General features: G+C 34.5%; 1 protein-coding gene and 1 long non-coding RNA gene across 3 annotated transcripts; one reads left to right on the plus strand and one right to left on the minus strand.

The window, feature by feature from the left end:
• Nucleotides 1-640: 640 nt before the first annotated feature.
• LOC100375744 (actin-related protein 2/3 complex subunit 2-like) lies at nt 641-15590 on the minus strand. 2 transcript variants are annotated; one of them, XM_078005602.2, is made up of 10 exons: nt 15390-15590; nt 13851-13885; nt 13202-13314; nt 9186-9418; nt 8180-8273; nt 6313-6439; nt 4029-4129; nt 3789-3892; nt 2358-2381; nt 641-2260 (listed from the first exon to the last, which is right to left on the minus strand). In XM_078005602.2, coding segments are annotated over exons 1-10 (906 nt in total). In that variant the 5' UTR covers nt 15464-15590; the 3' UTR covers nt 641-2259. The 2 variants fall into 2 exon arrangements, with proteins under 2 accessions (XP_077861728.1, XP_002741252.2); XM_002741206.4 differs by having other exon boundaries at nt 641-2381.
• LOC146740574 (uncharacterized) lies at nt 11722-11975 on the plus strand. The gene is made up of 2 exons (XR_014929989.1): nt 11722-11789; nt 11821-11975. It is a non-coding gene; the product is annotated as an uncharacterized LOC146740574 (long non-coding RNA).
• Nucleotides 15591-16199: the final 609 nt, after the last annotated feature.

Here is a 16199-nt window from a genome sequence, read left to right on the forward strand (position 1 = left end):
GACACACAGACCTCACAGGCAATCTGATTAAAATAAGATCCTGGTTAGCTTAATTTATTTTTTGTTATATAATTACTATAACTATTATTTATTTTAATTATTTTTAATGTTATATTTATTTTGCTGCATGAATGGTTTTGTTCGTGAAAGCCATTCATCGAAAAACGCATAAACCTACCTCGAACTTCACTACTGCAGCAGTTCATTTTTGGTCAGCCATATTTTCATCTGGAGTTCTACGCTTGCGCAAAACACGAGTTTAACCGCTTTGTAAGACACTCTGTGATTGGCTGGGTAAATTGCCTGGTTCAATCATTGGTGGAACAAGAGTTCCTATGTGGGTTGTTCAGATCCCGATGGCTTTCACGAACAAACCCATTCTTGCAGCAAAATAATTGTTACGTCAACAAATAGTTAAAATAAATAATAATTATAGTAATTATATAACAACAAATACAAAAAAATAAATTAAGCCAACCAGGATCTTATTTTAATCAGATTGGCCTAATTAGAGCCACATTCCACTTTAGTCTGTATGGATAAAATACGTTCCTGGTGGCATTTAGCTAAACACTCCCAGACTAACCAAAATATAACATTGATAAGTATCAATTTAAGAGAAACCACACAAAATACAAAATAAAGTAAATCGACTTTTATTGAATCATTCTTTTTTTTTATCACTTCTGAATATCTACATGCATATAAAATCTAAAATTCACAGAACCATATTTTCCAGAACCCATCAACTATAATCCTGACAGCAAAACTGTTTATTCTTCATCTATGATGGTTCACAGAAAATGAATAAATGTGTTCATTATGCTGCAAGTGGTCACATTTCTTTTTTATGTAAACAGACATATGAATTGTATATGAATTGTATAACACTTCCGGGAAACCATATCAAACATGACATGCCGCAACGACCATCGCTGTTGTCAGTGCATATTGGTCAACAAAAAATGTTAATAAGAGGTTTCAGGACTTCATACAGCGCCCTCACAAGCTCAACAGAGGATTTTCAGAATAAATTCACTTGGTTAATATAGATGCAACCTCAGAACATTAGGTAACTAATAACAAGTTTTAGTTTGTAATTCACACCAGGTTACTGCGGTTGTTTAGTTTCCCAATTACATGCATATGAAGAGTTTGAAATCAGACATGTCCAAGAGGGAAAAAAAAAGATTTTTAAAACCATAATGTAGATTGAAAATAATTTTATATATGAAATGGTTAATTATGAGAATATCATTATTAAGGTCAAGCATAATTTCTATAAAAAAAAATTGTTACACATATTAAAATCAATTACTTTTCTAATAATTCCAAAGAAAATAAAGTGGGTGTCACTAGCCTAATATTCATATGGAAACAAACAACACTTCATATACCTATAAATTCTCTTTCAAAAAAATTGCAATATATTTTTCCCCATATCCCAAGCTATGAAAGTATTTGTTTTACTTTATCTTCACCCTTCCTTCACCGTGAAAACAGCCGTCGAATCGAGCGTATATACAAGGTTGAAAAATCCTGTAAACAAACAAGCTGCTCTCTGATTGGTCTTGATGTGAGATGTTAGGGCTGGGTAGCCAATCAGACACAATCTTGTAGTTAGCTTTGCATTGACCCGAGAACAGTGTTGTTACCGAACTGAACAACTATGGAGAAGCTATAATTTTACATATTCAGATCATATTTACTGGTTTGATGCATGTCCATGTGTACAGGTTGAATGCACTCTGAGGACAGAGGTTTTCCTCATCTACATTTACTGTCAACTGCATTAAAATGTACCAACATAGTATACATAGCAGTTGCAAACTAACATCAATTTTACAATGAATGGTTGGGTACACTGACAGGCACCAGATCTAATTACTTTTAAAAGGTTGACATGTGGCAAGGCGTTCACCCAATGAAAAATTGAAACCAACATCATCAGTCAGTAAAAATCTACAAAAGTTGTTTTCCCTCAGAATACCAGAGATTCAGATAGGTACAGATCCTAAGGGAACCCCCCCCCCCCCCCCCCCCCGGACTGGACATGTTCAGCAGTACAAGCTTGTACAGATTTATCACTCACACATGCCACGAATATTGCAAAGCAGCTCTTGAAATTTGTTCCAGAAAAATAACCGTCCTCAGAATGCATAGTTAAGAAGTTGCAAAAATGAGAAATACATGTATACAGCAAATTGGACTAAAAATAGCTTGATATTATTAATCTTGATTAATAATTTGCTTCTAAATTCTGTAAAAAAAAAAAAGAACTGAATGTATCCATGATTTAAGTAAACTTTAATTTTTAGATTGACCTGTCCAGTAATTAATTCTGTCTTGACACTTACTAATTTCGGTGAAACATTTTTCCTCTGTTGAGAAAACAAAATAAATACACATTTAATATCACTGTAGCATGTTGTTAACATCAACCATCTTGTCAAGTAATTAAGTAGACATGGATGTCAAACCAATTAAAACAATTAACTGAATAGTTTCCCAGACTATAACTACTAAATAATCATGACATAAAATGGTTAATTACAAATAATTACATTTGCTACACAATTTTTTAATGAATAACACTGAAAAACGCGGCAAAAAATATATGTACAACTTCTGAGCTTGGTCACTGTGTTTTTTCAAAACTGTCCATGATATGAACAATGCCTCACTGTATTGTACAACAGTGTTGGTTATAATTACTTAATCATAGAATGAGGAACAGTGCACGATTAAAGATCAAATTTATTAAGACAATGTGTGCAGATGATAAAGCCATTTTTAATCCAACTGGCAATACACTACTGTGATTTTAGGTAATACATGCAAGGTGTAAATCCAAATTCATTGTTTTTGTAAAATTTATCACCTAAAAAACAGTCCTTGAGAAATTACTATAAAACGTGTCTTTCTGGCCATCATGTTATATTAGCTAATTCAGCTAATTTGTAATTTAGCTAATTCAAGATGTATAAGATGTATTAAACATGTGTCTGACTATCAAATTAGAATACTGTTAATTAGCGCATCAAGCTAAATTTGCTGAAATGGTATGTAGCTAATTCAAAATGTTTCACATTATTTTAATGACACAAAAGTTATAATTACATCTGTCACTATTTTAGTTTTCTCTTACTCATTCATTTGTCAAAATGTACTCGTGAATAATTAATTACATGGAGTAAAGATTAGTAATGTCATTTGACGAACAATAATCACAATAGATCATTTTCTTTTCACTGTGAGATACCGTGTTATGCATGAAATCGAATGTAAAAAGCAGGACAAACAAAGGTCATAGCATCGCGTGGGATTCGACAAACACTAAAGTATTTGGGAATATTTCCATGCTTAATATTGTTCTGTACACATTTGATGATGGTCAATTTCGATGAAGTAGTGTATTAAAACGCAATATTCCCTTGTCAAAGATCAGCTTTTCTATGTGAGTTACGAAATAAAGAAATTTGAGTTCAAAATCAAATCAATTGTTGCGGCAGATGTTCGGCACCCGTCTTTCACACAAAATCACCCGTTGTTCACTTGAACGATACATCCAAAATATTAGCAACACAACTGTCAACTTTTCAGGGAAATTTAAATATTATTTCATTGACCATTCTACTACTCACCTATAGGTGGTCACAGATACCATATTCCCTCTATTAGAAGTGCATCTGTAATTTATTGAATGCTGTATAACTAATATATGACTAAATATGACTACTAATTATTTGCGCAGAAACATAAGAATTGAAGTGACACAGCTGACTTACGAAATTGTTTTCTTTTCTTTCTTTTCCTGAATTTCTGGTCGTGCTCGGTTTAAAACTTTCAGAAAGTCGTTGGTTTTGGTACGCATACGAGAGTGAATATAAGCCTGAAACGATAACACAGTGAAATTGAATGAGTCAGTAACCTGATATAACTGACCATCATAAATATACCAAAATGATCCACAGCTGGGCTGGTTCTTGTGACAACAGCAGTATCTATACATGGAATCATTTACTTACCTTTGAACATTTAATGTGATAGTGAAGGTAGTCTCTGAAGAGATGTATCAGGTTAATGGTATTGTCACGAGTATTACGGTTAGTATGTCTTGGTTCCAATACTAAAAAGAGAAATTCAAATATATATATATACCGTACTCGACCGCGTTAGCGCCCAGGGGCCTCAACTCAGAAAATCACGATTTTTTAGGGGTGGGCGCTTACCCGAGCACCCCCCTCGAAAAAGAGTGAAAAATTTGATTCATCAAGTAACAGATTACGTCTTTGAGGGAAATCAAATTACGAAATTAATTGAGTCGTCATTGATTTTCACAATGAAGAAACAGAAATGATCACAAAAAATATGCACATTTTATTACAATATTAATTACGTACCACCAGAATTTACGAAATTAAAAACATTTGAGTCTGTTGGAACACAGTCGAAGTCAAAATTGTCATATTATCTCCACTGACGAAGGTGTTGGATCGTACGCAAACTCTCGATGAAAATCACTTTCCGCCATGATGCATTTGCAGATTTCACCTGCAGTGGCGTCCTTTGACCTAATGGGTCAAGTTGGTTATTAACCAATCACAATGCTGTGTTGTACTGACGCAATTCTTCGGAAATTCCCGAAGACTTTCCGGTAACGCAATGCGGAAGTGAATTATCGATGTCGAAGTACGATCTGTTGGAATTGATTTCAGCGAATAAACGACATAGTTTTTCCAAAAAACTAGTAACTACCCATTTTTGAGAGGTAAACTGAATATGGCATGAAATATTTACCGCATTTTACTTGTATTAACAGGTCATTGTCGAAGCGTAGTTTACGCACGGTTACCGTGTTCTACGCATTCACAACATGTTCACAACGGTCGATATCCACGCTGTATCATATAAAAACGATTACCAAGATTCGTTACGCAAGACCAAGTACCAAGTTTTACATTAGTTGCATTTTGCAGGAGTGGGCGCTTTGCCGAATGTGAACCCAAATATAAAAATTGCGCAAAAGTGGGGGGTGGGCGCTTGCCCGGGCATGGGCGCTAACGCGGTCGAGTACGGTATATATATATGTAATAAACAGTAATTGTGATTTGATCAATTATAACTTATATGCTGGCAGTGTAAAGGTCATTTAGGGTTTATGAGTACAAATATGTGATTAAACATGTATCTGACTATCAAAAATCAATCAAAATATGCCATTTTTTTGGCATAAGGAAGCCAACAAGTCTCTTCATGCTGAGAAATGGGGAAATACGTTTATGAAAAACGAGTAGCCTTAGGGATGGTATTAGCTATTACATATTTGACAGTAATTTCCTGAAACTATATTGTTCTTTGAAATATTCTGTTTTAAATTCTGAAGAAAAAACTTAGGGTACCCATTATTGCATGTATTTTGCCAATTTTCAAATCCGAAAAGGCCTCCAAAGTAGGGGGGTTGATGCTAAAGGAAAATCACTGTTTCAATGAAAGCATGTTTAAGAACAGCCTCTTTTTTATTTACTTTTTGTCACTTATTTGATCAACTTTTCACTCTGCTAAATATCAAGAAGTTATCATGCTTTTAACATTTCCACATTTTTCTACTTAGCTTCCCCTCCATAACCTCTTTTCTCCACCTTGCATTTGTCATTTTTATTTCAAACATTTTGATCTGCAACAAGATGTGATGTTCTACAAATATAAGTAGTTGGATTACTCGACAAAAAATGTCCTCAATTCCACAAACTGTTAAATTTGTATTCGCACTTTGCAAATATGTTAAGTACCACCCCCTGATCCTTACATTATATGTATAAACACCACCAAATGTTGAGATTATGGTTGGGTGATTAGTTGCAGAAAAGGAATTAAGAGAGATTTGTAAAAAATAACCTTGATTTGTAAACCACAGAAACTCACTAAGAAGATACGTTTGTGTGAAGAAATAAGACTATGCAGTACCGTCAAAATAAAATCAATGGAAAAGTGAGTTTATTTTTTAGCTAAAATATTATTATATAAACACATCTCAAGTTTTTAGCTGGTTCTAGGAGATAATGTTTAACATATTTGCAAAGTGGAAATACAACTTTAATTGACACAGAGTGGTACTTATGTATAACCTTTGATATTAATAATAGGATGCTTGATGACCCCTGAGATAGCACAATAATTTAAGAAAAGAAATTTGAATTGTTGATGCGTTAAGTTACAGCCATCAAAACAATTATGTGTTACCAGTTCATACTCAGCTGGAGGCAAGAATACCAAGCAATCAAATTACACCTATTAAATAATGAGACTTACCAAATGTGATATATGCAATGTTGTCCCCCACCATAGCATCAGTTTTTTGCAGCTCTAGAGGTGGTTCTTTGTGAGTAAATAGAACTTGTGGAGACGTGTGACTAGCACGCCGACCTTCCTTGAATTCCTACATACACAGTCAAGAAAAAATAAATAACGTAATCAGTAAGTCTGGTTTAATTGTCTTAAACGTTTTGCTAGTATCCTTGCTTACTTGCAAAGCATGTATTACATTTTTTTGAGTTCTTGAATACAGCAATAATGTAATTCACTTGTTCTGTGATGCAATTGACTAAAATAGGTTTGATTTGTACATGCACAGAACCCGCTACATCTTTATTGTAGCAGAAATTGTATTGGTCTTCTCAAATTGACAAAGTTCACCGAAGAAAGAAAAGTATTTCAAGTAGGATAATACCCCGACACACGAAGGTAGGAGATTTTCGACAGACTGAAAAACAACAAGTTGCAACATTGTGATACAGTGTTCTCCACAAGGGGTTTTAGGCGGGCGGCCCGCCCATCAAGTTTTACGGCCGCCCAGTAACTCTCAACACCCGCCCACCAACGTACATCCAGCTGAAATTATTTGTAAAAAGCTTGCATTGTTCTTCCCAAGCCTAAACAAAAGAGTAGTTGCCCAACCCTTTATTTTTCTATTGTTTCAAGAGTCCAAACATAAACAATGTCCATTGGAAGTCTGCAAGCAGTTATCAAGTATATTCATGGCAATGTGTCAATCGCCTGAATTCATTGTCGCCCGACATTGTTGCCACTTAATGCTCACGACACGCAACTACAGTGGTTTCAATTTACAGCTGTATTTTTAATAATCATCTTCCGATCACGAAAGAAAGAAGTAAATACGAACGAAATGGATATGCACAGAAAATAAACAAATATATTAGCAGATTGCATGTAAACTCGAACAAACATTTAAATTCTAGCCGTATTTACAACGTACGCTCGATTTTCATTGTGAAAACAGCATGGAGAAGGCAAACTGATGACCTTTCGGCCTACCCCATTCAACGACCGTCTGCTACCCACCGCTGTTGGCGCTGTAACGATTTAGTATCTAAGTTGCATAGGGGAACAGCGCATTCTGGGTGTTCGTGTACTGAATTCGGAAAGCGGTAATAAACATCAAACATGGCTGCTGGATTAGTTTACCGCGAGTATTTGTAATTGAATAATATTTTAGTTATCTTTTCCACGTACTTTTTTCAATTAATCTATTTTTTATGTCTAATCTTTCGAGAACATATCAGATTCTTTTATTTTGCCGATTGCTAGCATTTTTTTCTTGAATTCCAAAACAATGTGTGAAAACGCAACGTATCATGGCCGTACATGCGTAAATGCATCTTACCGTCCATCGGCACGGGTGAGTACTGATGCCACAAATAAAAATGTTATGGATTTTGTTGGGCAAATCATCTCGTATATTTTCTACATTATAACTCAATTATGTTTTGTACTTGCTCTTGGTTACTCGAATTGCATTTCATGAACGCAGAATAATTTGCGAACGCATAAATCACCAATTTCAAACTTTTTGCATTTCGTAAATATTGATAGTGATCAATCTGTTTGTATTTCAAAAAATTGTAACATGTTCCCATTAAAGTAAATTAAAAAGAGAATAGTAAATAACTTAGTGTGTATTGCAGTTCATGTCATAAATGCGAGAATGCTGTATGTAAATGATATGCAAATTGATATGCAAATTTATGCTAATTAGGCCACCCACCAGCTAATTTGGATTGTGGAGAACACTGTGATACAAGCCACACTTAAAAACGAGATTTTAATGGAATACTTGTTTTATATGAATGCTATCCTTTTTTTTAATAAATATTTTTACCTGCATGAAAACTTTTCCAATTATAACATCATCATCATCTTTGAAGACAGTACTGAAAACCACTGTTACTCGATCAGGTTGTGCTTGGACATACCTAATAAAATAAACCACACCATGTAGAGTACATTATTGCTATGACAGTGCAGTTATAATGAAACTAAATGTATATCAATGTAAAACATGGTTTGATTTTAGCTATAGTAGTTGGAAGATACATGTCAAATAATGGTTGCATGTCATTTCATCAATAGGCAAAATTATCATTATTTAAGTGCCCAACCTAATGTGAAACGAATTGATGAAATTATTGCTTAGAATCGCCTCTGGTTTGGAAAAAATTATTTTCAGAAATTTAAATTCCACAGCATTTTAGCAGGTCATTAAGCACACCTAATATACAGCTAATTACATGGAAAGATTGTTTTTCTGGTGCTCTTGTAAATGTTCTTTCTCTATATAATAGTATAAATTTATAGAATTTTGCATGTACTGGTATTTATTTTATTAGTTAAAATGTAGATTTTAGATTAAAGAATTGTCACGAGGGAGAGAGGTTCAATACTTGCTGCGAAGACTTAACCGTGATGAAGAAGTGTGTCACATTTCAATTGTATCATTCCAAAACACCTGTATAGATAGATGTGTGAACTGACTCCATTTTTACCACTTTAGAGTCAGCAAGCTATTAAATACAGTTGAATTCTTGGTTTCTTTTCATACAATGAATGCTACCCTACATGTATAGTGAGAGTGTTTAACATTCATCACAACAATTAAGGTGTAATTAAGTTTGAATCAGGTGTGATCACAATCTGCTAAAAAAAAATCCGAAAATCATTTATTTACAAAATCGGCAATCACGTGTAATATTTCCATGAATTTGTACCACATTCAATGGTATTTGGATAATAAAATACCGAAATATCAAACTTTTTTGTTGAAATGATCATTTGACGATCATGTCCTCCATTGTCAAATAATAGATTTATGCATGATTCATACTCACATAGTTTCATCGTCTCTGTAATGAATGACAGCTTGTTTATGTCCCGATTCTTCACGTTCTTGGAAGTCAAAGTAGGTATTGAATACCGATGCAAAGCAGTGCCTCTTAAAAAGACCAGCTTCTTTGACCACTTCATCTTTATTTGCTGGCACATTCTCAAGGTCGTACAGAAGGGACGCATTGTGACCGGCTTCTGTAGTTGTCAGGTAACTGCCGTAAACTTTTTTCAGTAACTAAAATATAATTCCAATAAATATAACAATCAATACAAAGTGTCTGCAGCAGCCACAGTCGGTTTCAACAGGTAAGCAGTCTAGTACTATAAACTATTTTCATTTCACGATGGACAAATGTACATGAATTTGACAGATGGAGAAAACAGGCAAATTGTTTAGCTGTAAACATTTTATTTTGGATTATTAAAATGCCTGTGAAATGCCAATTAACACATTCATGTTTTTGGTTCCTGTTGTCCTGAAAAGGACATTTGAGAAAAAATAAATTTAAATATTATTCATATTCAAGATTCATCAGTGGACTATTTTAGCCTTCTGACTTCTTCTGAAGTGAAACAGCGCCACCAAATGTCAGACAAAAGAAAGAAGCCATGCACTGACTACTGTGAAAAATCATAATCCCAATACAATTATGATAAGTTTTTTATGTATAAATAAAACATGATGACAGAGGATTGAGTATCCTGCAATCCTAGTGTCAAAGCAAATGGTTCAATCAAATATCTCTAATTATGAAAGATCCATTTTCCAAACTGTCATCATTTGAGTACAGAGATGTATCCTAGGGATCTCAGCAGACCAATGGAAGTGCTGGTCACTCATGAATGAACTTAGTCACACATGCAAATACTTTTTTCATTCAAGTTAAAGTATTATTTGTTATTTTTTCAGTTCTGAAAAAAAAATTGGACATCAAAAAAAAATAGTTTGAGTTCAAAAATAAAACATTGTTGTAATTTATTATTAGTAATTTATTATCAGCTTCCAAATCATTTACATACCAGTAAAATTTTTATTGTGAGAGAATGTTTTTGAACACCCGAATACTTTACAAAATCACAAACCCACAATCATGTTTGGGATGCATTTGACCAGCATGCGTCCTTTGACGCAATGGGTCAAGGTGGCCATTAACGAATCAGAATGCCGCCAGTAAAACCATAAGTTTACTGAATGTTAGTGATCGTAAAAATTGCATTGTGAAAGTAAAACAATGTCATAGCATGATGTGTTGGCATAGATCATTTGTAAACAGCACGATGGTTTTTAAAACTATGATACCAAGAAGAGTTTTGACATCATTCACAATGTATTTTGAAATTTATTTTACCCACACTATTTTTTGAGATAAACAGATCGTGATATTTGCTTTGACCATTATGTATTGCGATGGAAGTGATTTTGACAAAATTTTAACTTTCAAATTAAGGAAACAAATAAACAATGAGGTGCTAATTTTATAAAATTGACTAATATTGTAATGCACTACAACACCATGCGGCATTGTTTACAAATTCAAATCCATGACTGGCAGGATATGCGTCAGTCGGTGCATAATTATAATAACATTTGAAACATTGTCCTGGTGGTCGCTAATTTTGAATGCCAGTGCGAGTAGGGCTGACCCACCACCACCAACCAGCATGCTGAGATCCCTGGTTGCCTCGTACATACATACTCCAGTAAGTGCTATGCATTGTGTTCACATGGTAATTACATCATATACTTCATGTAGGCATAAAACCTCCAACTCTGTATATAAAACGCGTCTGATTGACACTAAATAATTATTTTAATGATGTCCCAACTTCCAAAATATCTTCAAATGCATTATCTGGGTGTTTTCGTGAATGAATGACGTGGGCTTTTCACAGCCATTTTTAGAGAGGACGGTAGTCGTCGTCCCACGCATGCGCGAGATATTTGGATCTCATATAAAACAAAGACGACTTTGACTGTTGGGCAGATCAACAAGTGCAAATTGCAAGTGCTAGTGCTGACACATGGTGCATTTTTGCCACAGAAGTCATATTCATATTTGGGACTACATGACAGGATGTGCGGATATCTTCCTACCAAATGGCAATTCAATGCGCTATCCTGGCGTCAACCAGGCTCAGTCGAACACAAGCACCTGCGGACCTTAACAAGGTTCCCTCAAAGTCGCATTTGAATGAATCTCGGCCAGTGGATTTGCCCTTCCATCGAATCTGTGGCACACTCACATAGGGTATGGGTCTAAGGTAGGATTTGAACCGATTGTGAGTCTGATGCGACAGCCACTATGATACCAGTGATCGGTCAGTTATTTTTTTAAGTAATTGGAAGGTATCGAAGGAGAAGGTAATTGGTGCAAGTTGCTCCAAGGTCAAACCACATGCTTGTGCTTTCCATTAGCAGAATGCATTGAATGGTGGAAAAATCAATGTTTATCAACACAAATGTCACACATGCACAGCACGAGGACTACCGTAAAATTCCTAATTGAGGCCGCAGCTTTAAATAAAATTCATTTTTTCAATGGACGAATTCAGATGCGTGAAGTCTTGGTGCGGCTTTAATTAGAGCATTCACTTCGGTAACAGTGGTAAATTTTTTCAAAAAACAAAGGCCAGAAGGGATAATGATATGCTAATGAGATGCACGACACTTGATTGAAACTTTGTTGCGATTCTAAGCGCACTTCCGGATTTTTACACACAGACAAACTTGTACACAAACGAAATTTCACACTGTATAACATACTGCACAATAAATAATATCTACAAATAGATTTGTATGCATTTGCAGATTACGGTACTGTAAACTACAATCTCTTGAATAGACTAATTCGTTAGCACCGGTATAGGTTACAACTGAGAGACAGCCGTCTGACACAGTCGATTGCTTTCGACTACTGGCATGTTCGACTTCCGGCAGAGTGACTGTACATTCCATGTTTGATTTAGACATCAGGGAAATTAAAATAAAAAAATAAAAAAAGTCAATCAAAAAAAAATTTTTGCATGATAACAAAAAAATACTCATTATATTATTTAATGTAATATATATTTATTTTCTTTTTGATAACGAAAAATATATTCCAAAAGAAGTAAAAACAAAAACGAATGCACTCTTAGTAGCAAATGATCACGGTACCGGTCATGCTGCGTTTCACACAAGTGAATAACTTACTTGTTTTCGAAGTGTTACAATTGCTGATTATTTCTCAGTAGTGATTACAATAACGTACAAAAATAAATTCGTTGAATTGTTGTGAAAATTCAACTTACAAATGTAGTTTCACCGCAAGCGAATGATTTCGGTCACATATAAACGCTCGATACGATACAATATCCGCCATGTTTGTTGTAGTATATGTAGTATAGTGTGATCGTTTGGCTTTGATTTTGATGGGAAAACGACATGATTTGTTTTTAAATCAAGAAATTATTTGTTTTCGAAAGATAAGCTGAGCATTGAAGAAGAATTTAACACTTTGAAGATAATAACAGCTCACAATAAACCTGTACTCTGGAATAAGCGTCAATAACTACGGAAAACCTAAATTAGACTCTAATCTAAGCGTCGAGAATCATTGAAATGTTCAAAAAATTATGCCTTAATTTAAAATTAAATGGTATATCTTTTTCTGAAATATGTGGTGGCTGTTTGGTTTGTCCATGGTTTGTGAAACTTTGGGGTGCGGCTTATATTGCAGGCTTTTTCCTGGGATCAAAACTTGTCAATTTCAACATGAAACAATGTCTCAAGTTAGCTGCGGCCTCAAATATGATTTTTACAATACTACCCTATTAAAACAGCCAGTCGCGTTAACTTTCACAACATTTAGTACTTACACATGCCATATTCTGATATTTGTTCATCACACCCATCAAGAAAAGAAAAAAATTACTTTAGAAAACAAATATCCACCCACAAGTTCAGACAACAATTTGACCAGAATCTTTTTTATTTAATTTTCCGGAACTAAGGAACATAAAATTGTGAAAAACTTACTTCCTCTGCACCATATTGTTCCAATTCTTTAAAGAATTTCAGAGAAATACTGATCATTACTTTAGTTTTATCACCATTGGGATTGGAAATATGATACAATACTCCATCAAAATCTAGAAAATAATCAAATAAGAAACCAATGAATAAACTTGTGTGTGCTGAAGGCAGGCTATTGAAGGCAAAGGACTGAATAAAAAGATGCTTAGAAAGAACTGTAAGAGGTATCCATTGTACTACCTGATAAGAGCACAATAGCGAATATACATACAGTACCACCTTTATATAAGGACCACTTGCCCGTAAGCAGTCCTGATGCAATTTATCTGTAAAGTGACTTGTATATAATGACCACCTGTCTAACGTGACACAGTCCCTGTCTTGTTCAATAATTAACAAAACTAAAGCGTGTCTGCCATTTTGAATCAAAATTTACAACAAATGCATGTCAATGTGTGTGACGTAATGTATAAAGTAGGTATACATGTAATGTTAGATTGCAATTAGTCAAGGCATGTCGGAGAACAGCATTCGTTGATAAAGACTGTCTGCCAGGAAGCCATTTTGAATCTTATCTGAGAAAAAAATTTGCCAATGCTCAATCAAGATTTGGTTTTGAAATGTCAGTTAGTGATTTGTGATGTACACTTACCTGCTATGGTTATATCTACACTTTCTGGTTTACCTCTGAAGTGAAAAGAAAACAACAAGATAATAATAAACGTACGTGTACATAGAATAGTAAGATGTATTACACTGGAAATAATCTACCAGAGTTTGCTACAGGTTGATAATTTTTGGTAACCGTTGTCATAAATAACTATGCAAAATTGCTAAACATTATGAGCAATGATTACCAAATATTATCTACTACAGTGTATATATCATATTATAAATATAAATGGTTTTGTTTGAACAGTCCACAGTCACATAATGTATCTTGACTGTACCTTAACACTAGTATTTAATCTAGCAAGAAACCTATATCATGTTCATGTTTTTGTGTCCCTATAAGTCAGCATAACTTACGTTGGCACAAGAGAAAAAAACAGATGCAAACATGTTAGGCGATGTACATGTAATGGGGTTTGAACCCCCTTAAAGTGGGGTATTCTCTAAGACAGACCGGAAACGGAAACGGGACAAAAACAAAAGATTTTTCAAGTAAGCGTGGGGGAAATAACGTTGCTAAGTAATATCGTTAGGGAAAGCTATTGTTTAAGCTAGTCTGTGATTGGTTGCTGGCAATGTTTGGGGAATTTTGACCAGTTTGTGACGTAGGCTTGTCTTAGAAAATGAGCATCGACATAACTCTGTAAACTGGGGTTGTGTTAAATTTACAGTTTTTATAATTGATTGGCATTTTATAAGAGGTTGATGCACATGTATTGATTCACACAAATGAAAGAAATCTCTTCATTTAGTGGGCACTTTCAGTTTCATAAAGAAAGAAAATAAAAGTTTGTATCGAGACAAAATAGGACAGGGAGTAGTGAGTCAGAGTTGCTCGTTAGCGATCAGAAAACTATTTTATTCTTCTGCATTAACTGGCAAAAGATCCTCAAAACTCCATGAAATGGATAAATAGGAGTTTAAAAATCAAGTGGGTCTATTGCATGGTTTTATTCAGAAACCAGCCACATTTGTTGAGTGTAGAGCAATTCATAACAAGGAAGTTGCATCCCCGTTTTTATTTGTTTGTAGTGACAGGAATTATATTGACCTAGCCCAACCCAAAACTGGAACACAAACCAATGTTTTTACAGACAGGACAATAACACTATGAATTAACGGGAATCCATCGTAGTGAATGTTTTCACTAGTACAACAATATACTTGCATTGGACGTCTGATGCATGCGTACATGCAGTCAGCGGAGAATGGTATTCTAATCACAGTCCCTATTCACAGTCCCTCTATCATAGGACTGTGCCCTATTCTAATATAACCGTGACCGAATTGTGGGACGACTTCCGGTTTCTACAAAAACAGAGTAAACTTGTTTTACTGGTATATATTCTAAAAAATAATTCGTAAAACAATATATTCGTATAGCTACCTATGCCAGAAATACATTCTCAGGCTCTTTTGATAAGAGGAGTGCAGACAAAAAGTGTCCGCCCCACCCATTTGGGCATTTGATCAATTCCAAGCATTGATTTCCTCCTCCTACTGAGAGTACCGTACTCACCCCGCTAGCGCATTGTTGAACCTTAACGACAGCGTTTCTTCAATAATCCTATTATTATTTTCCAAGAGAATCATTTTGTTTGATTAAATAGAAGCTCAATTCACAAGTCAAACCTCATGCCAATAATGGCAAGTCCAAAAACTATACGATGAGTGAAGCGGAAGTGGAAACGATACTTTCAATCCAATACAAAATGGCGACTTCAATCGCTCGTTCAATGGTCTTGTTTTTCAATTTAGACATACCCGCTTATACTTAGCTATTTACATATAAATCAAAATACTTATTATAATATTAAGTTTATTATTTATGTTTCAACACAAAAGATTTTATTCACAGCTTTTCTTATGTTCACGAGTATCGCACTACAAAATAGCGTTGTACGAGGTTATAAGACAGCGCCATCACAGTTACAAAGTTGATTTTTTTATTCACATTATAGAATGTATGCATTTACACGTTTCAAAATTGTAAGAATTTATTTGGTATAATTTTAAAAATGCAACTCTACATTAATGCAGATAAAAGGAGTGATTTGTTCTACAATATTTTTACAAAAAGTTACACAAATATGGAAATTACCCTCTTCTAAATAGCCAACAAATTTGAAATAATGGAATGACCACGAAAAAACGGCTTGTGTCCTGTGCATGCAACTTCACCGATTTCCCACTAGTTCTAGTATTTCTATTTCTGTCAGATAATATGTGGATGACATTTGACTCAAAAGAAAAATGTCGTACAATTTATAATAACCAAATTAGTTACAGTTACAGACAACTTTATTCATTTTTCTTGAAGACCGAGCAC

Source organism: Saccoglossus kowalevskii, chromosome 7 (assembly GCF_978046115.1).
Source record: "Saccoglossus kowalevskii chromosome 7, keSacKowa6.1, whole genome shotgun sequence".
Taxonomy (NCBI): Eukaryota; Metazoa; Hemichordata; class Enteropneusta; family Harrimaniidae; genus Saccoglossus; species Saccoglossus kowalevskii.